The following is a 25,791-nucleotide window of genomic DNA, read 5'->3' on the forward strand; positions in this document are numbered from 1 at the left end:
GGCGAGCCCCGGGCTGCGGCGGCGGCGGCGCTGCTCTGCCTGCCTCCCGGGCCCCACGCGCGGGCCCTCCTCCGCTTCCTCCTGCGCCGCCGCCCGCGGGCCTCGGCCGCGCCCCCAGCGCCGCGCCCCGCAGCCCCGGGCAGCCTCAGCTCCGGCCCATGGGCCGCTCCCCAGCCGCGCATCCACCGGGGCCCGGACACCCGGGCCGCCCGGCTCCGACCGCGCGCCGCCGCCGCCGCCGCCGCCGGGGTCCGCCGCTGCCGCCGCTGCTCCGTGGGGTCCAGCGGCTTCATGCAAAGGCCCGGCTTTCCGCAGACGGACCCCCGCCTTGCAAAGCCCGGGCGGGCGCGCGGCCGGAGCGGGGCTGCCGGGGAGGCGAGCCCCGAGCCCTCGCACCAGTTGCGCCTCGGGCTCTGCAGACGCCGGGGTGGGATCTCGCCGCGCGCTCGCGCTCGGAAAGGCACGCCGGGCTCCCCTCCCCGCCCGCCCCTCCCTGCCCACCCTCCGGCCGCGCGGACGCCGTCGCCGTCTCGCCGAGAGCTCCCCCTCCCTGCGGCTCTGCTCAGGCGCCTCCAGAACGAAGCGCCCCTCCCGAGCGGGGCGCTAAGGCAAACCCGCGCCTGCGGGGGTTTCCCCCGTCCCCAGGCGCCCCAAAGCGACAGGCCATGACGCGGCCCCGGGACCGCAGCTGTCGCCCGCCACCGCTTTGCAGCCTCCCTCCCAGAAATGGAATTCTCTTTCTTTCTTTTTTTAATTCATCGTGTCCGGTGTCCGCAGCGCCAGCCCCGAGACACGGTGTCTCCGGCTCGCGCACGCACTCACACTCACACACTCGCACACACGCGCCCGCACCCCCACGCCCTCCTCGCTGGGCTCCTATTACCTCATCCTCGCCCGCATCCTTAGCTGTCCGTCAAGGATGCGGAGCCACGCCCCTGACTGCCGGGCCGCTGCCCCGGAGCTCGCACGCCCCCTGCTGGCCCAAGGCGGCGCGTGCGGGCCAACGGCCACACGCTCTGGCTGGGCTCAACCTCTGCTCGCCAGACCGAGTGCAAACGGATGCAGCAATTTGTTGGATGATGGGTTTATGTCGTCCATGTGGAGCGCAAATGTGTTTTTTTCTGGCCTACTTCGATGCTACTATAGTCCAGAAAGTACAGGCTACATCGATTTATTTCGCAGGTTTCTTTGAAGGAAATAATGAGACACTAGGACAGGCACAAGCCAGACTTCGCTATTTTCACCCTCACTAGTTAAAATGGAGAATGATCTAGAAGGGCAGATGAACATCAGGATTTCATGTTAATTTTGCCAGAGATTCACGTGAATTTACATGATGAAGAAGATCCAGGATAAGATAGAGAAAAATAAAAACAGTGTATGTGTTCGGGACTGGGATTATGAATCTCTTTGAAATAATTGTTTTCTCTCATAGTATCATAAACTTTTTTGTTGTGGAAGATTTGCTTTCCCACAGCCGTCCTTTCTTCTTCTTCTTTTTTTTTAGCATTTTATTTTATTATTTTTTTAAGATTCTATTTATTTATTTGACAGACAGAGATCACAACTAGGCAGAGAAGCAGGCAGAGAGGGAGGAGGAAGCAGGCTCCCCGCTGAGCAGAGAGCCCGATGCGGGGCTCGATCTTAGGACCCTGAGATCATGACCTGAGCTGAAGGCAGAGGCTTAACGCACTGAGCCACCCAGGCGCCCCAGCCGTCCTTTCTTCTATCATTAGTATTACCCGTATCTTCTTCATCTCTCTGCCCTCGTCTTGCCCCTCACGGGGTTCTAAATACAAAGCAAAAGAAAAATATCAGAAATGTTTTTCTTGCAGTGCCTGGGTGGCTCAGTCGTTGGGCCTCTGCCCTTGGCTCGGGTCATGATGTCGGGGACCTGGGATGGAGCTCCACATCGGGGTCCCTGCTCAGAGAAAAGCCTGCTTCTCCCTCTCCCACTCTCCCTGCTTGAGTTTCCTCTCTTGCTGTCAAATAAATAAAGTCTTTTTTAAAAAAAAGAAATGGAAGAAAAGAAAGAAAGAAATCTCCTTCCAGCCTCCAAAAAGCGCTAGGATGGAGGGTACCTGGGAGCCATGTTCCTCATGGTGACTTTACCCAAAAGGCTCCCTAGCATGACTTCTAGAGATTCCAGTTAGTTTCTCCCAAAGGCCACCCTCCCGATCCGATTCAATCAACACCTTCATTAAAACATCACATTTCAGGGTTTGAAGGACAAAGGGGAAAGGAATAAAGGGGATCTCATTTATCCTACCATTATTATTTCTATTATTATTATTTCTATTTTACTAATTATGAGACTTAGGGAATTTAAGCAATTTGTTCTAAGTTACATATTTAGCCAGAGGGGAAATTGGTATTTAAAACTTAGCTGGACTCCCCCCCCAACGCCCCCCCCCCCAAAATGCCTACTCCATCTACGACAAGGAAGTGGTGTGGTAAGAAACAAGGTATGTGGCAACGTGAAGGAGCCTCCATGTAAAAGAAGGGAAGGCAGATCATGAGGGTGGGGGATTCTGGAAGAACAAATGTTGGAGTAAAGAAAAGGTAATCTAAAGCTTTAATTGAGCTATTTTTATTTCCAATCATAAGACCAAGAGTATGAAGACTTGGGAAACTTTCTGGTGGTCTGGGTGAGTATAGATCCAGAACTGTTAGTACTGATTTGAGGGAATGCTGGAAGCCCCAGGAAGAAAGGAGCGCCTGACCAGCTCAACCAGAAATTCTCAAGCAGAAAACACCTAAACTAGGTGAGAGGGCTGTGAACACGTTAGACCAGCCATTTGAAAGATGAATAGGAGGGAGGAGGAAGCTGGCTTTTACTTATGTCCAGCATGATTCTGTGTCTGGTCTTGTATCTGCCAGAACAAAACTGCCTGATGAGACCAGAGAGGGTTTGTATATAGCCTGATTCGTTTGTAAGAGAGAGTGAATATAAAGATGACATTAGCCTTCAATTACAGTTGTAAAATGTGTATTTTTGATAAGGTGTGATGATTTATAATTTATAACAACCCACTTGGCAATCATAATTTATAATTATGTGTCAACAATAAAAGTAATGTATTCATTTATACATTTCTCAGATCCCCCAAAACAGTCTAATTTCAAATAATCTGTACCATAAACCCTCGAAAACCTCAGACATTCTATTTTAGTATCCAAACTATGTCTTCCCAGTTGCCTCCTGTTCCCAAGTGGCATACTAATCTTTAACCAAGTGAGGTGCCAAGTTTGTAGTTTGGAATATGGCAACTGTAACAAAACCTCACTAACTGAGATGGAACTGGAAAGAAGCCGGTCTGAATAGTTCAAAGGTATAATCTGATGATACCGCAAAAAGTACCATCATCCCTTAATACTAAGCTTCAATGAACAAGGCATTCTTTTTTTTCTGTGCAGTGTTCATTTTTTCCAGTTACCTATTGCTGTTATCAGACATCCTAAAATGAGGGACTGGAAACAGTAACAAGCATTTATTTTGCACATGAATCTGTAATTTGGTGAGGGCTTAATGAGGACAGCTAGTCTGCTCCGCATGGAGCTCAGGACAGCTGGATGGAGGCTGAGGGCTGGAATCACGTGCAGTCTTGCTTATTCACATCCAGTGCTTGATTCTGGCTGTCATCTGGGACTTCAGCTACGCCTATCCACCCAACCACCTACACATGGCCTATGTTGCCAATTGGCTTCTTCACAGCATAGAGGTTAGGTTCCAAATGAGTAGGACCCAACAGAAAGAACCAGGCAGAAGTTGCATTGCCTTTTCTTTAAGTTTTTTATTTTTAAATAATTGTAGATTCACATGTCATTGTAAGAATTCAGACAATCCCATGTTTTCCCCCTATATTTTCCAACGGTAACATCTTACAAACCTATACTTAGAAAAGTATCCTACACAGGGTGCCTGGCTGACTCAGTCAGTAGAACATTTGACTTGGTCTTGGGGTTTTAAGTTCAAGCCCCGTGTTGGGTATAGAGATTACTAAAAAATAATAACATCTCTTTAAAAAGTATTATACCATATCACTACTGATATGGACACCGTCAAGATACAAAATAGTCATAATTCTGCTCCTTTATTGATACAATATCACTGTATCATATATTATACAATGTATAGAAAATATATACTTTGTATACAAGTGTACACAATACACATATCTATTACCACAATGATCTACTGTGTGGCGCTTTTATTGCTACAACCAGTCCTTCCCCTAACATGCTGTCCTTAACCTCTAGCAATCACTAATGTATTCCCAAATCTGTAATTTTGTCATTTCAGGAACGTTATGTAAATGGAATCACAGACAATGTAACCTGTGGGGACTAGTTTTTCCTATTCAGCGTAATTCTCTAAAGATTCATCCAGATTGTTAAGTATATCAAGGGTTTGTTCCTTTTTATTGCCAAATAGTATTCCATAGAACAAATGCACTATATTGCTCACTCACAGCAAGACATAATAGTTTGGGCTATTATGACTAAATGTTCATTTACCAGTTTTTGCATGAACATAAAGTTTCCATTTCTTTGTGATAAATGCTCAGGAGTACAATTGCAAAGTCATAAGTTTAGGGGTTTTTTTTTTGGCATCTATATATCCTTTTTAATGAAATGTTTGTTCATGCCTTTTACCATTAATTTTTTTGTTGTTGTTGAAACCTGAAAGTTCCTTCTATGGTTTCTGTTTTCTATGTCAATCCTAGGAATTCTTTGGCTGGTCCTAGGATTTGAGTATCTTCTCCTGGAAGTTTTTGTGGTTTTATAATTTATGTTTAAAATCTATGATCCGTTTTGAGTTAATATTTGTATGAGAAAGAAGATTAGCTTGAATTTATATTTCCTTCCTTCCTTTCTTCTTTCTTCCTCTTTCCTCCTTCCTTCCTCCTCCCTTTTCTCCCTCCTTCCTTGCTTCCTCCCTCTCTTCCTTTCTTTTTTTCTTTCTTTTTTCTGTCTATGGTTGTTGAACTGTCTCAGCACCATTTGTTGAAAAAGCTATCCTCCCTTCTTTCAATTGCTTTTCTATCTTTCTCAAATATCTGTTTAGACATATTTATGTGGCTCTCTTTCTGGTTTCTCTGTTATGTTCCACAGATCTGTGTGTCTCTCTTTACACCAGTGCCACAGAGTGCTGGTGAATAAGCTGTGTGATGTCTTGTTATAAATTGGGTATATTTTATATACTCAATATATAAAGACTGGTTCCTCCCACTACATTCTTCTCCTCCAAAATTGTTTTACTTATTCTAGTTCTTTTAATTTCTGTATAAAAGAATAATCTTGTCTATATGCAAATACATGTGCTGGGATTTTTCAAGGAATTGCACTGAAGCTGTATATCAATCTGGGGAGAACTGACATCATTTTGCTATGCTGAGTTGTCAAACCCAGGAACGCAATATGCTTCTCTAGTTAGATCTTTGATTTGTTTTATTAGTGTGTTGTAGCTTTCATCACACATGTGCAGTACATGTTTTGTTAAACTTATGCCCAAGCATTTTGTTTTTGGGGGTGTGCATGTAAGTGGCATTGTAGTTTTCATTTTGTTGTCCACGTGTATGTTGCTATGTAGAAATACAATGGATTTTTGTACATTTACCTGGTTTCTTGTGACCTTATGAGTCCAGATGTAGGTCTAGGAGTTCTTTTGCGGATTCCTTGGAATTTTCCACATTTCTGGAAATGGGACTATTTTATTTCCTCCTTTCTTTTTTTTAATTTTAATTCTTTTAATAATATATAATGTATTATTTGCCCAAGGGGTACAGGTCTGTGAATCATCAGGCTTACACACTTCACAGCACTCACCGTAGCACATACCCTCCCCAATGTCAACCCAACCACCTTCTCCATACCCCCTCCCTTTCTTACCATATTATAATTCTAATTTCCAGTGCTATGTTGAATACAGTGGTGAATGGGCACTCTTGCGCCTTGTTTCTGATCATATGGAGATAGCATTTAGTCTTTCATTGTTAAATATGATATCAGCTGTAGTTCTTTTTTTTTTTCTTTTTTCTTTTCTTTTTCTTTTCTTTCTTTTTTTTTTTAAGTGGAAGGGGCAGAGGGAGAGAGAGAGTCTTAAACAGACTTCACGCCCAGTGTCAAGCCTGATGCGGGTCTCGATCTTACAACCATAAGATCACAAACTGAGCCACCCAGACACCCCACTAGATGTTTATTTCAAATATTCTCTATCAAATTGAAGAAATTCTCCTCTATTCCTATTTTTCTAAGCGTTTTTTTGGGGGGGGGTCACGAACATTTATTGAGTTTTATCAGATCTTTTTTCTGCATCGACTGATATGTTCATGTGATTTTTCTTCCTTGGTCTGTTAATATGGTAGATTGCATTGATTGGTTTTCAAATGTTACCCAGATTTATATCCTTGAAATGAACTCCACTTAGTCTTGGTGAGTAATGCTTTTAATATATTGCTGGATTCTAACTGTTAATATTTTGAGGCTTTGGAGGTATTATGAAAGATACTGGTTTGTAGTTCTCTCTTTCTCTCTCCTGTCTTTGTATGGCTCTGATATCAATGTAATATCAGCTTTATAAAATCAAGCATTCCACCCTCTTCTACTTTCTGGAAAATTTTATGTATATTGGTGTTCATTCTTCTTTAAAAATTTGGTAGTATTCTCTGTTTTATTAGTACACTAATACGCATTATGTTTTAATTTCAAATTTAAGCTGTTCGTTGCTGATGGATAAGAAAGCAACTGACTTCCGTATAGTAATTGTGTGTCTTGCAATCTTATTATTCTTGCTTATTAGCTCCAGAAATTTTGTTTTTGTTGATTCTTTGGGATTTTATACTTAGTACATAGATAATCATGTCATCTGTGAATAAAGATAATTTTATTTCTTTCTTCCCAATTAGTATCACTTTTGCATCTTTTTCTTGTCAAAATGCATTAGGTAGGACTTCTGGTATGATGCTGAAGAGGTGAGAGCAGATATCCTTGCCTTGTTTCCGATCTTAGCAGGGAAGCATCAAGTTTCTCACCACGAAGTATGTTAGCTGTAGGTTTTTGAAGATGTTCTTTATCAACCTGAGGAGGTTCCCCACTATTACGATTGTAATTTGTCAAATGCTTTTTCTGAGTGTATTAATATGATTAGATTTTTCTTCTTTACCCTGCTGATGTCACTACATCAATAAGCTACATCAGTTAATTTTTTAAGGTTGAGCCAGCCTTGCATGCTTGGAATAAATCTCACTCCTCTGCTGTTTTTTTTTAATTAATTTTTTATTTTTTTACTAACATATAATGTATTATTAGTCCCAGGGGTACAGCTCTGTGAATTGCCAGGTTTACACACTTCACAGCACTCCCCCATGTCCATAACCCCACCACCCTCTCCCTACCCCCCTCCCCCTGGGAAATCTCAGTTTGTTTTGTGACACTAAGTGTCTCTTATGGTTTATGTCCCTCCTGATCTCATCTTGTTTCATTTATTCTTTAACTACCCTCCAAACCCCCCACATTGCCTTCAGCTTCCTCATATCAAGGAGATCTTATGATAATTGTCTTTCTCTGATTGACTTATTTTGCTCAGCATAATATCCTCTAGTTCCATCCACGTCACTGCAAATGGCAAGATTTCATTTCTTTTGATGGCTTCATAGTATTCCATTGTATATACATACCACTTCTTCTTTATCCATCCATCTGCTGATGGACATCTAGGTTCTTTCCATAGTTTGGCTATTGTAGACATTGCTGCTAAAACATTCAGGTGCACGTGCCCCTTCGGATCACTACATTTGTATCTTTAGGGTAAATACCCAGTAGTGTGATTGCTGGGTTGTAGGGTAGCTCTATTTTCACCTTTTTGAGGAACCTCCATGCTGTTTTCCAGAGTGGTTGCACCAGCTTGCATTCCCACCAACAGTGTAGGAGGGTTCCCCTTTCTCCACATCCTCATCAGCATCTGTCATTTCCTGACTTGTTAATTTTAGCCATTCTGACTGGTGTGAGGGAGTATCTCATCGTAGTTTTGATTTGTATTTCCCTGATGCCAAGTGATGTGGAGCACTTTTTCATGTGTCTGTTGGCCATCTGGATGTCTTCTTTGCAGAAATGTCTGTTCATGTCCTCTGCCCATTTCTCAATTGGATTATTTATTTTTTGGGTGTTGAATTTGATAAGTTCTTCATAGATTTTGGATACTAGCACGTTATCTGATATGTTGTTTGAGAGTATCTTCTCCCATTCTGTCAGTTGTCTTTTGGTTTTGTTCACTGTTTCCTTTGCTGTGCAAAAGCTTTTGATCTTGATGAAGTCCCAATAGTTCATTTTTGCCCTTGCTTCCCTTGCCTTTGGCGATGTTCCTAGGAAGAAGTTGCTGCAGCTGAGGTCGAAGAGGTTGCTGCCTGTGTTCTCCTCAAGGATTTTGATGGATTCCTTTCTCACATTGAGGTCCTTCATCCATTTTGAGTCTATTTTTGCATGTGGTATAAGGAAAAGGTCCAGTTTCATTTTTCTGCATGTGGCTGTCCAATTTTCCCAACACCATTTGTTGAAGAGGCTGTCTTTTTTCCATTGGATATTCTTTCCTGCTTTGTCGAAGATTAGTTGACCATAGAGTTGAGGATGTATTTCTGGGCTCTCTATTCTGTTCCATTGATCTACGTGTCTGTTTTTGTGCCAGTACCATACTGTCTTGATGACGACAGCTTTGTAATAGAGCTTGAAGTCTGGAATTGTGATGCCACGAACTTTGGCTTTCTTTTTCAACATTCTTCTGGCTATTCGAGGTCTTTTCTGGTTCCATATACATTTTAGGATTATTTGTTCCATTTCTTTGGAAAAAACGGATGGGATTTTGATAGGGATTGCATTAAATGTGTAGATTGCTTTAGGTAGCATAGACATTTTTACAATACTTGTTCTTCCAATCCATGAGCACGGAACATTTTTCCATTTCTTTGTGTCTTCCTCAATTTCTTTCATGAGTACTTTATAGTTTTCTGAGTATAGATTCTTGGCCTCTTTGGTTAGATTTACTCCTAGGTATCTTACGGTTTTGGGTGCAATTGTAAATGGGATTGACTCCTTAATTTCTCTTTCCTCTGTCTTGTTGTTGGTGTATAGAAATGCAACTGATTTCTGTTCATTGATTTTATATCCTGACACTTTACTGAATTCCTGTACAAGTTCTAGCAGATTGGGAGTGGAGTCTTTTGGGTTTTCCACATATAGTATCATATCATCTGCAAAAAGTGAGAGTTTGACCTCTTCTTTGCCAATTTGGATGCCTTTAATTTCTTTTTGTTGTCTGATTGCTGAGGCTAGGACTTCTAGTACTATGTTGCATAGCAGTGGTGATAATGAACATCCCTGCCGTGTTCCTGACCTTAGTGGAAAAGCTCTCAGTTTTTATCCATTGAGAATGACATTCGCGGTGGGTTTTTCATCAATGGCTTTGATGATATTGAGGTATGTACCCTCTTTCCCTACACCTTGAAGAGTTTTGATCAGGAAAGGATGCTGTACTATGTCAAATGCTTTTTCAGCATCTATTGAGAGTATCATATCGTTCTTATTCTTTCTTTTATTAAAGTACTGTATCACATTGATTGTTTGTGGATGTTGAACCAACTTTGCAGCCCAGGAATAAATCCCACTTAGTCTTGATGAGTAATCCTTTTAATATACTGTTGGATCCTATTGGTGAGTATTTTGGTAAGAATTTTTTCATCTGTGTTCATCAAGGATATTGGTCTGTAATTCTTTTTTTTTTTTAATGGGATCCTTGTCTGGTTTTGGGATCAAGGTAATGCTGGCCTCATAAAATGAGTTTGGAAGTTTTCCTTCCATTTGTATTTTTTGGAACAGTTTTAGGAGAATAGGAATTAATTGTTCTTTAATTGTTTGGTAGAATTCCCCTGGGAAGCTGTCTGGCCCTGGGCTCTTGTTTGTTGGGAGATTTTTGATGACTGCTTCAATTTCCCTACTGGTTATGGGTGTGTTCAGGTTTTCTATTTCTTCCTGGTTCAGTTGTGGTAGTTTATATGTCTCTAGGAATGCATCTATTTCTTCCAGATTGTCAAATTTGCTGAAATATAGTTGCTCATAATATGTTCTTATATCCTCTGCTGGTTTTAATTGGTATTTTTTACTGTAATAAACCATAACCATGAACATAACAGTTTTCTGACTTCTATGGATCTTTTACAAAATTACTGAACCTAAAAGTGGTCTTTGTGACCTCCCAAACTTGTGCCCTGTCACAGGTTTGGCCAACAGGGATCTCAGAAGCTAACATGGCCAATTAGAGATGCCCCACATTTGCCCTTTACCATGTAATTTAACATATTTACAGGGTCCAGGTATTGGGATGTAGATCTCTTTGTAGGGATGCTCTCCACATTGCCCATGCAACTGACTTGTGATCTTTTGTCCTGCTCATATATCCTGGGTGTACCACTTTCATCTTACAAGAGAATGTTTTTGGCCACACCTGACATTATGACCTGGGAAATCTGAAGGAACTCACAACATAATGGACAGTTCTGGATGCATGGTCACTTGCTGTCTTGAGACATGTTCCACTTTTAACAGGGCCCAGTAGCACACCAGGAATTGCTAAGCAAAAGGCATACAATTCTCCACTGCAAATGATGTGATCTTGCTGCAAAACCCAAGGAGTCTGTATTGTGATTCTCCCACTTAGGTTTGTCATCAGCTCCACATGGTATCTTTGTCTTCATCTGACACTTGTGATAGCATATGTTAGGTGAGTCTGCACCATCCAAGTAACAGCACTGTTTTGTTTTTTCACCATAGGCAAGGTCCGCAGAAACTTTCTCTAACCTGAGCTTCATGTAAGGCCAGCAGCCTTTCTGTCACCCTTGTAAACAGGCTAAAGAGGTATATGCAGGTATGGAATTTGCTACCTTCAGAAACCAAAGAGGCAGCGTACCTCCTTCTTCAGAGGAAGGTACACAAGATTCAAGAATTTATCTCTTGGGTGCCTGGGTGGTTCAGTGGGTTAAAGCCTCTGCCTTCAGCTCAGGTCATAATCCCAGGGTCCTGGGATCGAGCACCACATCAAGCTCTCTGCTCAGCAGGGAGCCTGCTTCCCTTCCTCTCTCTCTGCCTGCCTCTCTGCCTACCTGTGATTTCTGTCTGCCAAATAAATGAGTAAAATCTTAAAAAAAAAAAAAAAGAATTTATCTCTTTCTTTGGATGAGATGTCCCAGCACATTCCTGATTTCGTGGGCTGCTGATTCTTCATAGAGTTGATCTCCTATCATTTGAAATGTGTGTCTACCATGACCTCTAATGTGTTGGCTACTTCTTACTCATGTGGCCCGATTAGCATGATGTCATTGACAGAGTGGATTGACGTGATGGTCTGCAGGAAGTACAAATAGTCCAGGCCTTTTCTATCTATATTATATCGAAAGAAGAAAGTGTTAATATAGTCTTGGGTGAAACTAAAAATATATATATACTGTCATCTGCTCCATGTGAGCTGAACTGCTTAGGAGCCCCTTTTCTGATAATGACAGAAAAGAACACATTAATCCTGTCAGTGGCCACACACCGTGTACCTGGGGCAGTGCTAATTTGCTCTAGCAAAGATATCACACTGTGATATCACAGATGTGGCACACTGCCCTACCACTTGGTTTGACTTTGTGGAAGTCAAGGGCTGTTCACCAGACTTACTAGATTTCCGAGGAATCAGCTAATAAATGCATATGTGACAGGGACCACTTTTCCTGTATTTTTTAGATCCTTAAGGACTGCACTAATTTATATTCACGTCCTCCCCCACTTAAGTCAATGAAAAGTGGGGGCAGAGCTCTCTAAGAACTTTTAGTGCCAATGAGATAAAAAAGGGATTTCAAGATTTGAAAGGGGACATTGACTAGTGTACCTCCCTCGCTCTCAGCTGGGACTAAATTCTGGAAGTGGAGCAGACCAGAGATGGACGGAGCCTTCTGTGACTCAGTCTCAAGTCAGTTTTGTCCCCGACTGAATTAAGATGATCTGACTGCCTTCTATTAGAAGATAGGGAGACTCCCGCTCTGGAGGAAAACAACAAAATGCAGGCATTGATGCAGGTGATAAAGTCATTGCCATTTTTTTGTGTGTAAAATGCAAGAATGATGCCACAGCCAGGCCAGCTGAGCTCCTGAATGTACATGCCATTTGTATTTGACTGCCAACCCCTTTGGATCCTTCCTTTGTCAGTGAATGAAAGTCTGAGTCTCGTGGAAGGGACCTCCTGAGGTCTGGAGGTCAGTTTCTTTTTTTTTTTTTAATTAAATTTTTTATTTATTTTCAGCATAACAGTATTCATTGTTTTTTCACCACACCCAGTGCTCCATGCAATCTGTGCCCTCCCTAATACCCACCACCTGGTTCCCCCACCCTCCCACCTCGCCCCTTCAAAACCCTCAGGTTGTTTTTCAGAGTCCATAGTCTCTCATGGTTCACCTCCCCTTCCAATTTCCCTCAACTCCCTTCTCCTCTCCATCTACCCTTGTCCTCTATATTATTTGTTATGCTCCACCAATAAGTGAAACCATATGATACTTGACTTTCTCTGTTTGACTTATTTCACTCAGCATAATCTCTTCTAGTCCTGTCCATGTTGCTACAAAAGTTGGGTATTCATCCTTTCTGATGGAGGCATAATACTCCATAGTGTATATGGACCACATCTTCCTTATCCATTCATCTGGAGGTCAGTTTCAAGAGGGCTTAGTAACAGGTCAATGGCTTTGTTTAGAAGGTGCGCTACTAGCTGCATCCAGCAGGTGGCGACGTTGTACCAGGAAATGGCCTCTCTCAGCGCTCCACTGGCCTTCCAGCCGTTAGCCCAAACTGGGATTTCCTCTTTCTTCTTTGGAAATTCTGTATTATTTTTTACTGGAATCGTCGGGGGTGGTGGGGGGAGCAGGGAAATGGTTCGCGGACAATCTACATGCCCAACATGAAGCGGTTCCTTAACAGGAGAATCCCCTGTGGCACTTAGGAGACGGGGAGTACTGGGCTAAAACACAGCAGGGTTCATTGAATCCCCCAAAGCAACCAGCCACAGGATCACTTCGGTTTTCCTCCCCCACCTCAATCTTGCCTAAACCCCACTACTTGATTCAGACTGCTTTCTTCCCATTCAAGGGCAATGCAAGTCAAGGGACTTTCCGGGTGGTGGGGTCAGGTTATGGAGGGCGGGAAGGGTGGGCAGGGAGGAGAGAAGTTGTCAGTCTCTTTCCCTTCTTTGTCCTCAGGCTGCAGGGTCCGCACCAAAGCCCCAGAGCTAGTTCCCCTCCGTGTACCACTGGGTGTCTGGTGAGCACCGAGGCCCAGGAACCCCTTTCTGCCCCTGCACAAGCTGCCTCCGCGCCATCCCTCAGCCCTTCCCAACACTCCTGTTCTCCTGAAGCTTTTCCTCTTCTGCAACAAGGTAGTTTGGTGATTTGGCCATAAGTTTGGGCCCTCCCTCCTGTATTAACACAAGTGTATATGGCCTTTTGTCCCCCTTGGGGACAGGGTGATCTTAGCTTCATCTCTAGTTGTCTTTCTCCAAAAGCAGTTGAGGTTTTGGTAGAGAGGAAGGAAGGCAACAGGGGTGAGGAGGAAGATGAAAGTCACCACCTGCTTTTATTTTTGGTTTTGAGCAGCTGCTGGTGGTTTGGGGTCGACCAAATGAACATTTAATGTTTTAGTTGTCCCAAAGCTAGTTGCAGGGAGCACGGTGGGCAGAGTCCACAGGGGGCATGGAGGCCAGGAAGGAACTGGAGAGAACTGGGGGCTTGGCAAACGCGTGACAAAGTGGGTTCTGCTGGGTGAGACGGAAGGAAGAGGTGAATCCAAAAGATTCTGCACTGGGCTGGGGCCCGGAAGGAAACTGATCTGCTCAGTGGTCTTCTTTCTCCTCCTTCCTTTGGCTCATCACCCCCACTGTCCCATCCCTGGCTTTTCAGATCTGCACATCCCCCTTTTCTTCTTCTCCCCCTCCCCCCAACAAGGCCTCCTTTCTAGGATGTGTTAAAACTCTCCTTTCCCTGGTAAGGACCCCAGCCATTGGATTTAGGGCCCACTCTAAATCCGGGATGGTCTCCCCTAGAGATCAACTTAACTATATCCACACACTCTATTTCCCAAAAACTCACAGGTACTAGTGGTTAGGACTTGGACATATGTTTCTGGAAAACACAGCTCAAGCCCCTGCAACCTCTAACATTTTCTGTTATGTCACCTAAACATCAATATATTTTTCTTCCCACAAAAGGGTCCTGGTTAATATTTCCCTAGGTTTCTGGTCTCCTCTTTCACTTTCAGAAGTTCAGAGCCCAAAAGTGCTATAAAGATAATTCAGTGACTTTATTCTCCTGACAGACTCCAGACTCATACTGTACGTCTGTACACATCCAAGATAGCCCAAATTTCATGAATAAATCCCATAATCCCCTAAAGAATACCAGGCATTCCCACACTATGCATAGGCCTCCAATCCAAAAAGGAACCTGACACCACAAAATGCTAGTGAGGACAGGAAGCAATGGTAACTCTCACTCACCACTGCGGCCCCGGGAAGGCAAAACAGCATGGCCACGCCCGTCGGAAGACGGTTTGGCAGATCCTCCCAGAGTTAAACACAATCTCGCCAGACAGTCCGGGAATCACGCTGAAGTACTTATTTACCCAAATGAGTTGAGAACTTAGGTTCACACAAACATTTGTATGCAAATGCTGAGAGCAGCTTTATTCATCATCGCCAAACACGGAAGCAACTAAGATATCTTCCAACAGGTGAAAGAGTACACACACGGTGGTATATCCGTACAAGAGAATAGTAGTCAGTGGCAGAAATAAATGAGCTCTCAAGCCATAAAAAGATGCAGCGCGACCTTCGTTGAATATTGCTCAGCGAGAGAAGTCGAGCTGAAAAGGCTGCCTACTGTTGGGTTCTACTCCGGGGACCTTCTGGAAAAAGGCAAAACCATAAAGACAGTAAAAGCATCCGTGGTCCCCAAGGGGGTGCAGGGAAGAGGGAGGGAGAAGCCGGTGAAACACAGGGGACTTTTAGGCTGTGAAAGAATTCTGTACAACATTGTAACAGTGGACATAATGTTACATAATGGTAACATTATACACTTGTTAAGACCACAGAACTCACATCATGGACTGTGAACCTTGATCTATGCAAATTTAAAAAGATTTATTCATTTATTTATTTTTAGAGAGAGACAGCTTGAGCAGGGGGAGGGGCAGAGGGAGAAGGAGAGAGTCCTCCAGCTGACTCGGCTCTGAGCATGAAGCCCCACTTGGGACCCGATCCCGAAACCTTGAGACCAGGACCTGCGCCAAAACCAAGAGTGGGTCGCCCAAGATGTGCAAATTTTAAACATCACTTAGGTTGAGAGGTGAGAGGAAAGAGTGGAGACAGTGACAAGAGATTCCAACTGCACTGCAAATGTGCAAAACACCTCGCTGCGGGTTGTGGAAGGACAGGTGCTGACCCCAGTAACTTTGGGAGTGAGTCTCTAAGAACTAGGGGCAAAGAGATGGCACATACACACTGCCCTGTAATTGACCATGCAACCCCTCCTCCCACCAGTACAGGTGAACAATTCTGATGCCGCTTTGCATGAAAACCGAACTGAACAATTAAGTGGGTCGGGGATGGTCGGAGCCAGGTTTCTCCCTGATGGACTGGGAGTTCACAGATGAGCAAGGGAGGAGGCGAAAATGACCCATGTGGGACTGGACTGCAGTGGGAGACATCAGTAAGAATGTTCAGCTTATGATACATCCAGACAGTCACACGTAGGAATGTTTGCAGATACATGGTACCTGCGGTAGCCCTCCCCCTTATCTGTGGGGTACACTTTCCAAGACCCCTAGGGGATGCCTGAAACCTGCATATACTCTGTTTTTTCCTCTAAACACACACACCTATGATGAAGTTTAATGTGTAATTGAGGCACAGTGAGAGATTAGCCATCCCTAATAAGATAGAACAATTATAACAATACACTGGAATAAAAGTGATGTGAATGCCGTCTCTCTCCCTCTCTCAAAATACCTTATTGCACTGCACTCCTCCTTCTTGTTATGATGACGTGAGGTGGTAAAATGCCCACCTGTTGGGAGGAAATGAGCTGGCTGACCTAGGTGCTGTCACACAGCGTTAGGCTACCATTGACCTTCTGGCGATAAGTAAGAAGGAAGATCATCTGACCACAGGAAACCAGAGCCCCAGAAAGCAAGATCAAGAATAAGCTGGGAAGGATGACTATACATAAGCTAACAGACACACACATATTTCGTTTCGCCGTCTGCTGAGTGAGCATAAAAGAAATAGCACCCAATAGCAACAAGCATACTTAGTACCTAGATCTTGGTTTCTAATACTGTTCTCCAGGAAAAGTAACCAGAGCTCCTTGGAGAAATGGCTGATTCTAGGGCTGGGACAGGAAATTTACAAGCGGAGCCTGGACCCCAGCATAAGAAAGTGCTCAAAACAAGCAAAGAAACAAACAGGAAACAAACAACACACTGATGAGAATATGTCAAAGGGATATGTACCCTTGATGTCATAAGGTGAAAAGGCACTTGGCCCCTCTGGTCTTACTCTCCAAACCCCACAACCCCAGTCTAATCATCAGACAAATTCCAACAGAAGGGCATCCCACAAAACACCTGAGCGGTACTCTTTCTAACTGTCAAGGTCACTAGGCAAAGTCTGAGAAATTGCAACAGACAAGAGGAGCCTAAAGAGACATTAACAGCTAAATGTAATGTGCTATGTGATCTTGAACAGAAAAGGTAAAAACTAGGACCTAAGATCACAGTGATAGGATCTTTACGATATTCTCTTTGCCCAAATAGCCTAATCAATACAGGAAGAATGATATCCCCTCTGAATTTCAGAACACATGCATCCTGAGTTTTAGTAATATGAAGATTTGGGAAATCGTAAAGATTCTGTGTGAGATTATTTCTAACCAAGCATTTAGTTCCTCACTCAAGATGAACAGCAGCCCTAAAATTGTGCTATAGATTGACCCACACATTCTCTTTTTTATTTTTTATTTATTTTTTATTTTTTATTTCTTTTCAGCTTAACAGTATTCATTGTTTTTGCACCACACCCAGTGCTCCATGCAATACATGCCCTCCCTAATACCCGCCACCTGGTTCTGCCAACCTCCCACCCCCCGCCTCTTCAAGACCCACACATTTTCTAAGCATTTACTTTCCATCTTCCAGACACCGGGGATAAGGAGGTGAACATGTGTTAGATACTGCCTTCAAGCAACTGAATTTAGGGGAAGGCACAGAAGACACGGAAAACACGTGCACACACACGCACATGCGTGTTAGTGTCACAATCCCATCATTCTTCCCATTGGTTGACTTTAAAGTCAAAGTCAAGTCAAAATCAAAGTGGGTTAACAGCCCACTTGTTAGGATTATAGTCTTCATGTCTTTAGAGAAGTGGTGCATAAGAAGTGCTCTATAATGGCAATTTTTTAAACAAAAGTAACCATTTGGGAATTTAGGAAATGATCACCGTTGCCCGTGGAATAACAACTCCATGGGTAATCCCCTGGAAGCGAGTAAATAAACTGAATTCTCACCATCTTCAATCCTCATCACTCATCATTTCCACATCTTGCGGATCAACACATTGTTCTGTATTTGGATGATTTCTACATTCTTCTGGAAACCACTGCCCATGGTTTCGCATCATATCAAGGAGGATGGATTCCATAGTACAGCCAAACTCAATGATATGAGATAAACCGATTTGGTGATTATAAGTGACGCCAGCAGTATGCATGGCTACTAATGAACCTTTTGCATCAAATACTGGGGAGCCAGAAGCCCCAAAGTAAAAAGAAGTGTCATAGGTAATCACATCAGGATTGTAAGCTATTTTATGGAAGCTTCTTTGAGTGAACATATGAATATATTGCATGTCATCACTGCTATCCTCTCCCCCTCTAGGCTGAGGATGTTCCTGAAATTTCTCCACTCGCTGCTCCAGAGGGATCACAGTGCAAGCATCACTAGACTTTGCCTCTCCATACGGGTGGCCGATGATATAGATGAGCCCACTAGACGGCGCAGGAGCAATTCTAGAATAGAGTCCCAGAGGTACCCGCTGTCCATTGGCCTTCAGTTGCAGAACAGCATAATCGAGAGTTGCATCAGATACCCTAAACCAAGGCTCAACGGAAAAGCAGTTCTCTTCTTTCTCAGGGGGCCCTTCGTAACTAAACGTCACTCTTACGCACTGACCAATTATGTCTTCCCACCTACTTGGGTCTATTCCTGTTCCCACAATGTCATTTACTACGTGTCGACAAGTTAAAATGAACAAATTATTAAAAACAAAGCAGGTGGCAGAACCCTTATTTCCATTGTTGTCCCACGACAGGTACCCAACTGAGTCACTGAGATGAGAAAGAAGTCTGTGCATTTTAACTGGGGTAGAGTTTTTTGTCAGTTTCCCAAAGGTTACTTTATGAAATTTAAATAATGAAGCTTTGTTCTTTTTCTTTCCCAATTTTTTCTTGAAGTTGTCTCTGATTTTTTCACTTTCTCTCTGCAAACTGGGGTACTGAGCCACAATTTCTTCTCTCAACACCAAGGTGTTTCGTTCCTCTGACTCTAAATTCTGAGAATCTCCTGCTCCAGAGCCCATTCTTTTGTCAACTTCAATCTCAAAGAGCTCGCCTTCTAGGTTGTCAACAGTCTGCGTGCTTTCTAGAATGGAGTCGTGGTTTCTGATGAGTCTCCAGTCCGCTTTCTCCAGAAAGGAGAGAAACCTGCCGTCCTTGCACACCGCGTCCTTGATGGTTTCTCCTTTGAAAGCGTAGACACAGAGTTTGAACCCTTCTTTGTGAAGACGCCAGCGCTTGATTATCCTCTTCTTTCTCTTCCCAATCACATGAATATAAAATTTGACACAGTCAGGGGATACCTTGTCGTGCCGGCCAAATACCGGCCTCCCTTCTTTCTGCCTACTTTTACTCTGGACAAATGTGATTCGCACGTGGCAGCTTTCAGGAAAGCAACTGAGGGGCATCCCAAGATTGATGTACCCTTCGATGCCTTCCTTGCCAAGCGCCAGCATCTCTTTGCCCTGCTGAGTTTTTATTTCCTTCTTGACAGCCTTTAACGTGTTGAGTGCTGCGTATAAGCTATCCCCTTCACTGTGTGTGAGCACGTGTTTTCTGGGGTTCTCAGCCAAGGAGATGTAAATTGTCTTCTTTGGGGGCCCGGTCTGGTCTTTGGGTCCTTGAGCCCGGATGTTAGTTGTATCTTTTGGACCTTTTCTAGCACCCATCTTCATTTGAGGAATATTGGAATTATTCTCCTGGTTTTTATTGACCTAAAAATAAATGTTACATGCTTTAAAACTCTGAATACATCCTTACACAAGGAGCATTCATCATATACCAGAAATTCCCTGAAAAATTAAGAGCATTTGATTTCTATGCCTGAATGAGACATTGTCCCCCAAGTCATATTCATCATGGCATTGGTGTGGACAGAACTTGCTGGTCATGGAAATAACAGGGCAGGATGGCTGTAAAGATTCAGTGTAACGTCATAGGTGACAATACCCAGCACGATGACTGGTACATTAAGAGATTAACTTTTATTTCCCTTCTTTGTAATGGTGCTAATATTCTGGATCCAAAAAAAAAAAGGAGCATAAGGTAATGTAAGTTTACTCTGGGCACAACAAAACAAACTCTCAGAGAGCATCTCTTCAGTCCAACATTGTCAGAGAAACATCCTTGTTGGGACACTGTAATGGATTTCCAACTCTTCAGAAGACTCTAGGGAGATATGGACATTTTCAAGTAAGGGAACTGGGTAGTACATGGCTATTGGCTGGCTCTGTCATGAAGTAGGATGAAGAGAAGCATAACTAGGCTTGTCTCAGCTTTCCTAGATACTTGGATATTTCAGTTACAACCAGATGAAAGGAAAAAAAGGAAAGCTTTTACATTGCATACTCAAATTCTCAAAATTCTCCTAGCCTGCTTCTTGATAAATGCAAGGAGCATTTCAGACTCAGGGAAGAATCTGAGGGTTTGATATGATAACAGAGCCCCATTATTAGAAAGAGCCCTAATGTCGGTAAAAGTAAATGCCAAGTCTTCCCTTCCCTTCTGTCTCAAGCAAGAAGGCATTTCTCTCTCCGTATAAATAAACTGAAGATAATAAAAATCTTCCCTCCCTGCCTAACAAGGTTATGATATGGATGATTATTTTAAAATTTGTTTCATACACTAGAAAGCACAGTACAAATGTAGGTTATTACTGTGATCAAAGAGATTAGCCATATTTGGGATAGTATATATTTTCATGCTTTGAAAAAGTATTAATTTTTTTGTTCCACAGTTGACTGTAATACATTATAGTAGATTCATTGTTGTTGTTGTTCAGGAAGTGTTACAAGAGCTTTTTACTGAAGGCTGTTTTGATGTGGCCGAGATCTGTCTTAACACTAAAAGAATAAAATGGATGAGAAAGATTTTCCTTTAATATCGTCAACCTACAAGGAGGCAATTTCTTGGCAGAAAGAACTATGACAGCCAGTGTCAAGAAGAGCTAGGTCTCGTATTGGCACATTCCATAAACGGTAAATAAACATATTTACAAACATACCTGAGAGAAATAGTGCTCAATTTTCATATTTCTCTTCTCATCGAATGCGATCTGTGACCTGCGCTTCTTAGGGCTCATGATGGTTTAAAGGTGAATAGACAGTTCACTCTAAACACTTATTTCAAAAAACGTTCAAGTTAGAGTGGGATTTTCATAGCTATGTTCATTGTAGAGGATAACATTGATGGGACCCCACACCCCACCCCTCCCCTTGGCCTCTAGCATCCCTCTCTTGCTAAGAGGTGTTAACTTAGCAAGTAAATAGTTTATCCAACAACTATGATCACTCGATGATAAAAGCTCCCTTTTATAGACCACTGCTTGGTAGGTACCATACTAAATACTTTACAGAAATTGTCTCCAATTGCCAGGTCCCCCAGAGACCATGCAAAGCTGGTGTATTTGCTTTTTGCAGATGAAGAAACTGTAACTCAAAGGAAGTAGGTGGCCCTCAAGGCCAGAGCCACGTGATAGAGATGGAATTCAAATGCAGAAGGGTTTGTAGTACGAAAATTTAAAAAGTGTGTTCTAGTTACCTGGAGGTTAAAATCTGGCCCCCATTTAAGGTGGAGACGGCACAGGGATGGTGTGATTACAGGGGAATGGATGGGGAAAGAGCCATAAAGACAAAATCATCTTGGGATGAGAGTTTGCCTGGGAAGATATCAAGAAGTTTATTTAGTTGCTCCTTGGTTTTTTGGTTTGTTTAAAGGGATATTTTTCCTTCTATCTTTCCTCTGATGTCTCCCCAGAAGAGAATGAACAATGTAAATAAAACAGCGAAATCTTCATTAGCAATAAATAGAACAAAAGCCAGGGAGGGCAGCAGCTCTCTGTTTTCAGATCCCAACATGTACCACGATGCCTGGCATGTGGCGATCTCTCAATAAAGACGCATTTCTGGGGCGCCTGGGTGGCTCGGTCGGTTATGCGTCTGCCTTCGGCTCAGGTCATGATCTCAAGGTCCTGGGATCAAGTCCCACATTGGGCTCCCTGCTCAGCGGGGAGTCTGCTTCTCCCTCTCCTGTTCCCCTTGCTTGTGCTCTCTCTCTCTGACAAATAAATAATTAAAATCCTTAAAAAAAAAAAAAAGGACACATTTGTGAAGATCCAATGAATGAATGGAGCAAGCACAGGAGGGGCTATGACCTATCCTAAGTGCCTTTTAATAAATTACCTCATTTAATTCTTCCAACTCTGTGTAATTGGTATTATTAGTTCCATTCTACTAATAAAAAAACTTGAACATCCAGAGAGATTAAACTATTTACTCAAGGTCACAAAGCTCCAGAAAGTATACTTTTGGTTGCAAACATTTTCAAATGGGAACAACAACAACAACAAAATAGAGAAGAGGATAATGACTCTGCATATGCCTATCACGTAGAGTTAGTGATGATTCATTTTTTGGATAAATTTACATCATCCTTTTATTTTCCTAGATTATTTTACACTTAGATACATCATGACATTTTATCCCTAATTATCTCTTTCCAGTTCTACAAATTAAGAACTTTTTCTTGCCTAATCACAATCCTAATTTATTTGACCATCCAATGGAGGTACACTAGTCGTCTTTAATTATTATGTCTCTTAACCTTCCTTCATTCTAGAAAAAGCCCTGATTTACTAAAAAGAACAGAGAAGCTGTCTGCAGAGCATTCACCTCCCGGGCTGCTGCTTCATGTTGTTACGCTCTAGCCCACCTGTTTTTTGTCAAGTGCAAGTTTTCTAAAGACAATGACTGTTCTCCTAACCGTTTCACTGTGGAGCAGGAGCTGTGGCTTCATTCTTTACTGCTAATGAGCTGCCCAGGAAACTCCAGCGTCTCTGAGCCTAACTCTCCTGTTTGTAAAATGAGGCAAGGACTCTAAGTGAGCTACAGAATCTGAAGGTGCTGCATCAAGGTGAGTTTTTATAAGACCACCTGGGTTCAAATATCAGCTTACCATTTACTAGTGCCTAACCGTGGGCATGTTAATTAGCCCCTGTCCCTCTCACTGTCCACAGCTCTAACACGGGAGGAGTAGTGGAATCTGACTCCCTTGTGAAGATTAAAAAATACAATGCATGAAAAGCCTTTCGAACAGTGCCTGGCACATAACAGGTTGTCCTGTAAATATTACTACTATTACTATTATTTTGTATCAATATACTTACCACAGGGATACTTTTTCAACAGCAGAGAACCTGGGAAAACAAAATAGATACCTATCACTGGGCTGTGTTGTAAGATCCTTAAAGGCAAAGACTTACTGTCCAACAATTAAGAAATCTGCGGTTTCTGTGTGTCTGGTGATGATGACCCAATCTTAGGGACTGAGTGAGAACCCGGGAGATTTAAGAGTGGTTATTACATATGGACCAAAAAAGGAATATAAAGTAGACAGAAAGAAATGCGAATTTTGCACTACACTGGGATTAACTCCAGCATTCACAGTGGAAAGGGGCAAGAGATTAAGAAAACACCCTAACATTCCCCCCCAACATCATTTCCGGTGTCCAGCGTGAGCCCCGTAATAGCAAAGGTGAAGTGTCCTTAGCTGGGCATCCTACTGCAGCCCACTCTCAGAGCTGGAGAAGGCTCTGCCAACCTGAAGGGCTGTCCTATGTCCTCCAATAAGGAGATGAAGATATGCGGCCTGTCCTTGGTCCATTTCCTGCCCACCCAGAGGCTCTCCCTTGGAATTCCTCCCGAACCCATCTCTCTCTTCCCCTCTTTCTCTTACCTCCTCACCCTCCCCCGGCTTCTCCACCTTCTAGGTCCTCCCCGCCCCTTCCTCTCCCACTCCTCCCTCCTCTTTCCTTCTCCGCCCCCTCCTCTCTGGAACAAGTGCACAGACCTGAGCCAGACTGCCGGAGAGGGACCGGGTCTCGGCTGACCTAAGCCCCGCTGGAAGGCCGCCACCGCCACCCCCCCCCCCCCCGCTCCCGTGGCGCGACAAGCTGCAGCCACGGAAATCAAACCGGGCCCAAATCTGGGCCCCGCGGGTGGGCGGCGCTGTCCGGCCCAGGCCAGCGACCCCAGCACCTCCGCCCCAGCCCCGGAGGCTCACGCGCGCTCACCACTCCTCGCCGGCCGCCAGCACCCGGGATTTGAATCCCGCGCCCAGCCGAGCTCGGTGCTTATAGGAGGAAGTCAAGGCCTCCGAGCTCCGGCGGGGAGCTGGCCTGGGAGGGGCGTCCCTGCGAGCTGGGCCGGCTGGGCGGGCGGGGCGGGCCGGAGCTGGGGCGCGCGGGCGGGAGGAGGGGGCTGAGGTTCCAGAAGGTGTTCCGCCCCAGGCGATCCGCTGCTCGGCGGGCTGTTGGGTTCCTTCCACTCTCCTATCTGCCCGGCTTGTAACAGCCTCACCCCTCCGCCGCCTCTGAGTCTTTGCTTCTTTGGACACCCGGGAAGCGGGCCTGTCCGTCGGTAGGGGGGTGGGGGGAGTCTCCAGAATAAAGTATTAGCGTGTTTGTCTCCGTCCCTCCAACCTGAAACAAAATCTTCCCAAGGTCTTCCGTCCCCACGGCCGGTTTGAGAACCAGACATGGGAGTCTACGCGTCGTCTCTTAACTTGACTTTTCTCTCGCACAAGGACAGCCACGGCTGACAGGGGTAGGGACCAGTTGCTGTATTGCTAAGAAGGCGGATTTTCGTCAAATATAGACGAAAGTTAAAGTTTAAAGTTTTGGTCAGAAAATCAAAAGGATTCCTTAAAAGGTTTCTTTACTCCCAAGGGCAAAATAAACTCAGCACTTGGGGGAACGCAACAAGAACAACAACAAAGCTGGAAATGAACCTCATCATGCAAGATACACTCTCCCCACCACTGAGTTCACACAGCGCTGAAGAGAGTTCAAGGGACCTCAGAGGGACACAGCAGCAGAACCCCACTCGGTGTTGTGAGGCCTCCAAGGATGTCAAGTGCTGCTTCCCAGAAATCTCGACAGAACCGCCTGTTGGTAAAGCTAAGCCCGCGGCTTCTTGAGGTTATGGGGAGCAGAACTTCCGTAGCGTCTCAGAAAGGGGAGAGCAAGGTTGGACTCTATTGAGATTCTGAAGTCTGGTTTAAGTCGGGTCTTTTATGTGGGGGATTGGTTAGGATAGGGTAAGCCTCTGGTGACAGTTTAGGACTAGTGGGTGACAGGCAAGGATTTTCAAGAAGGTTTGGAAACTGTACTTTGATGTTTTCAAGTGAAGAGTGCTGCGGTCTTTGAGGAAGTTACTGGAATAAACAATAAAGATATTTGCAACTTCCGTGTCCCTGGGCAAAAGTTTCCCGGTATAGTAAATTCATGCTGATGAAAAGAGAAGATAAGTCATATTAATGTAGTTAGCAAGCGATGTGCTGTAGATGGCTTTCTCTTAATGATGAACATACTGGAGAACCTGGTCACCGTTTGTCACCTAGAGTATCGAGTATTTTATCTTGGCAAGAAGCTCACTCGAGAGAACACGTTTGACATAATTTGTTTGCTACACCCAGAATTCAGACACAAAGAGGTTGATCTTCTTAGGAAACATTTTCGTAAAGTTAACGATGGGTTTTCAGAACGACATCAGCTTTTAAAATTAGAACCTGCTCTCCCCTTGGGCACTGCAGAAGAAATATACATCCTTTTATTTTACTCTGCTCTAGATTTCCAGGGACAAACCCCAGTCCTTTCAGGAAACAACGGCATTCCGGTTTACGAGTTTTTTCTGTCTCCTCCCACCCCCCCGCCCCCCCCCTCCAGCCTGAGGTTTTTCTCCTTTGTGACCCCTTCATTAAATTTTCTCTAGACTCTAAGTCAGCGCCAGGACCAAAGGGGTAACTCACCGAAGAGAAGAGTTCGTCCCAGACCTAGCCTTCACTCGCCTGCACGCGCGACTTTGGGGGGATCCTTGCCTCCAGCCCGGAATTCCGCCTCCTGGGTAAGCCTTCCGAGCGTCTGACCCAGGGACCGCGGGGTGCCGAGTCCCTTCGTCTCATTGGACGGCTGCTCTCTACCGCGGAAGCTGATTGGTCGCGCTCTAGCCGCCGAGTGGAGCGCGGGAAAGGGTGAGCGCGGCAAAGGGTGAGCGCGGCCCCTGGCGCTGGAAGGTGCAGGAACCCCAGGCAGGAATCCCGGCTGCGGGAG

The 25,791-nt window shown here is 44.2% G+C and overlaps 1 protein-coding gene across 2 annotated transcripts; it reads right to left on the reverse strand.

The window, feature by feature from the left end:
- Positions 1-17,116: 17,116 nt before the first annotated feature.
- On the reverse strand, positions 17,117-25,609 carry FAM111A (FAM111 trypsin like peptidase A). 2 transcript variants are annotated; one of them, XM_080816495.1, is made up of 4 exons: positions 25,491-25,609; positions 22,849-22,878; positions 20,689-20,803; positions 17,117-19,399 (listed from the first exon to the last, which is right to left on the reverse strand). In XM_080816495.1, the coding sequence occupies exons 3-4, from the start codon at positions 20,764-20,766 to the stop codon at positions 17,645-17,647; spliced, it is 1,833 nt and encodes a 610-aa protein (XP_080672621.1). In that variant the 5' UTR covers positions 20,767-20,803; positions 22,849-22,878; positions 25,491-25,609; the 3' UTR covers positions 17,117-17,644. The 2 variants fall into 2 exon arrangements, with proteins under 2 accessions (XP_080672621.1, XP_080672622.1); XM_080816496.1 differs by lacking the exon at positions 20,689-20,803 and having other exon boundaries at positions 17,123-19,399.
- Positions 25,610-25,791: the final 182 nt, after the last annotated feature.

Source organism: Martes martes (genome assembly GCF_963455335.1).
Source record: "Martes martes genome assembly, chromosome: 10".
In the NCBI taxonomy this organism is placed as follows: domain Eukaryota; kingdom Metazoa; phylum Chordata; class Mammalia; order Carnivora; family Mustelidae; genus Martes; species Martes martes.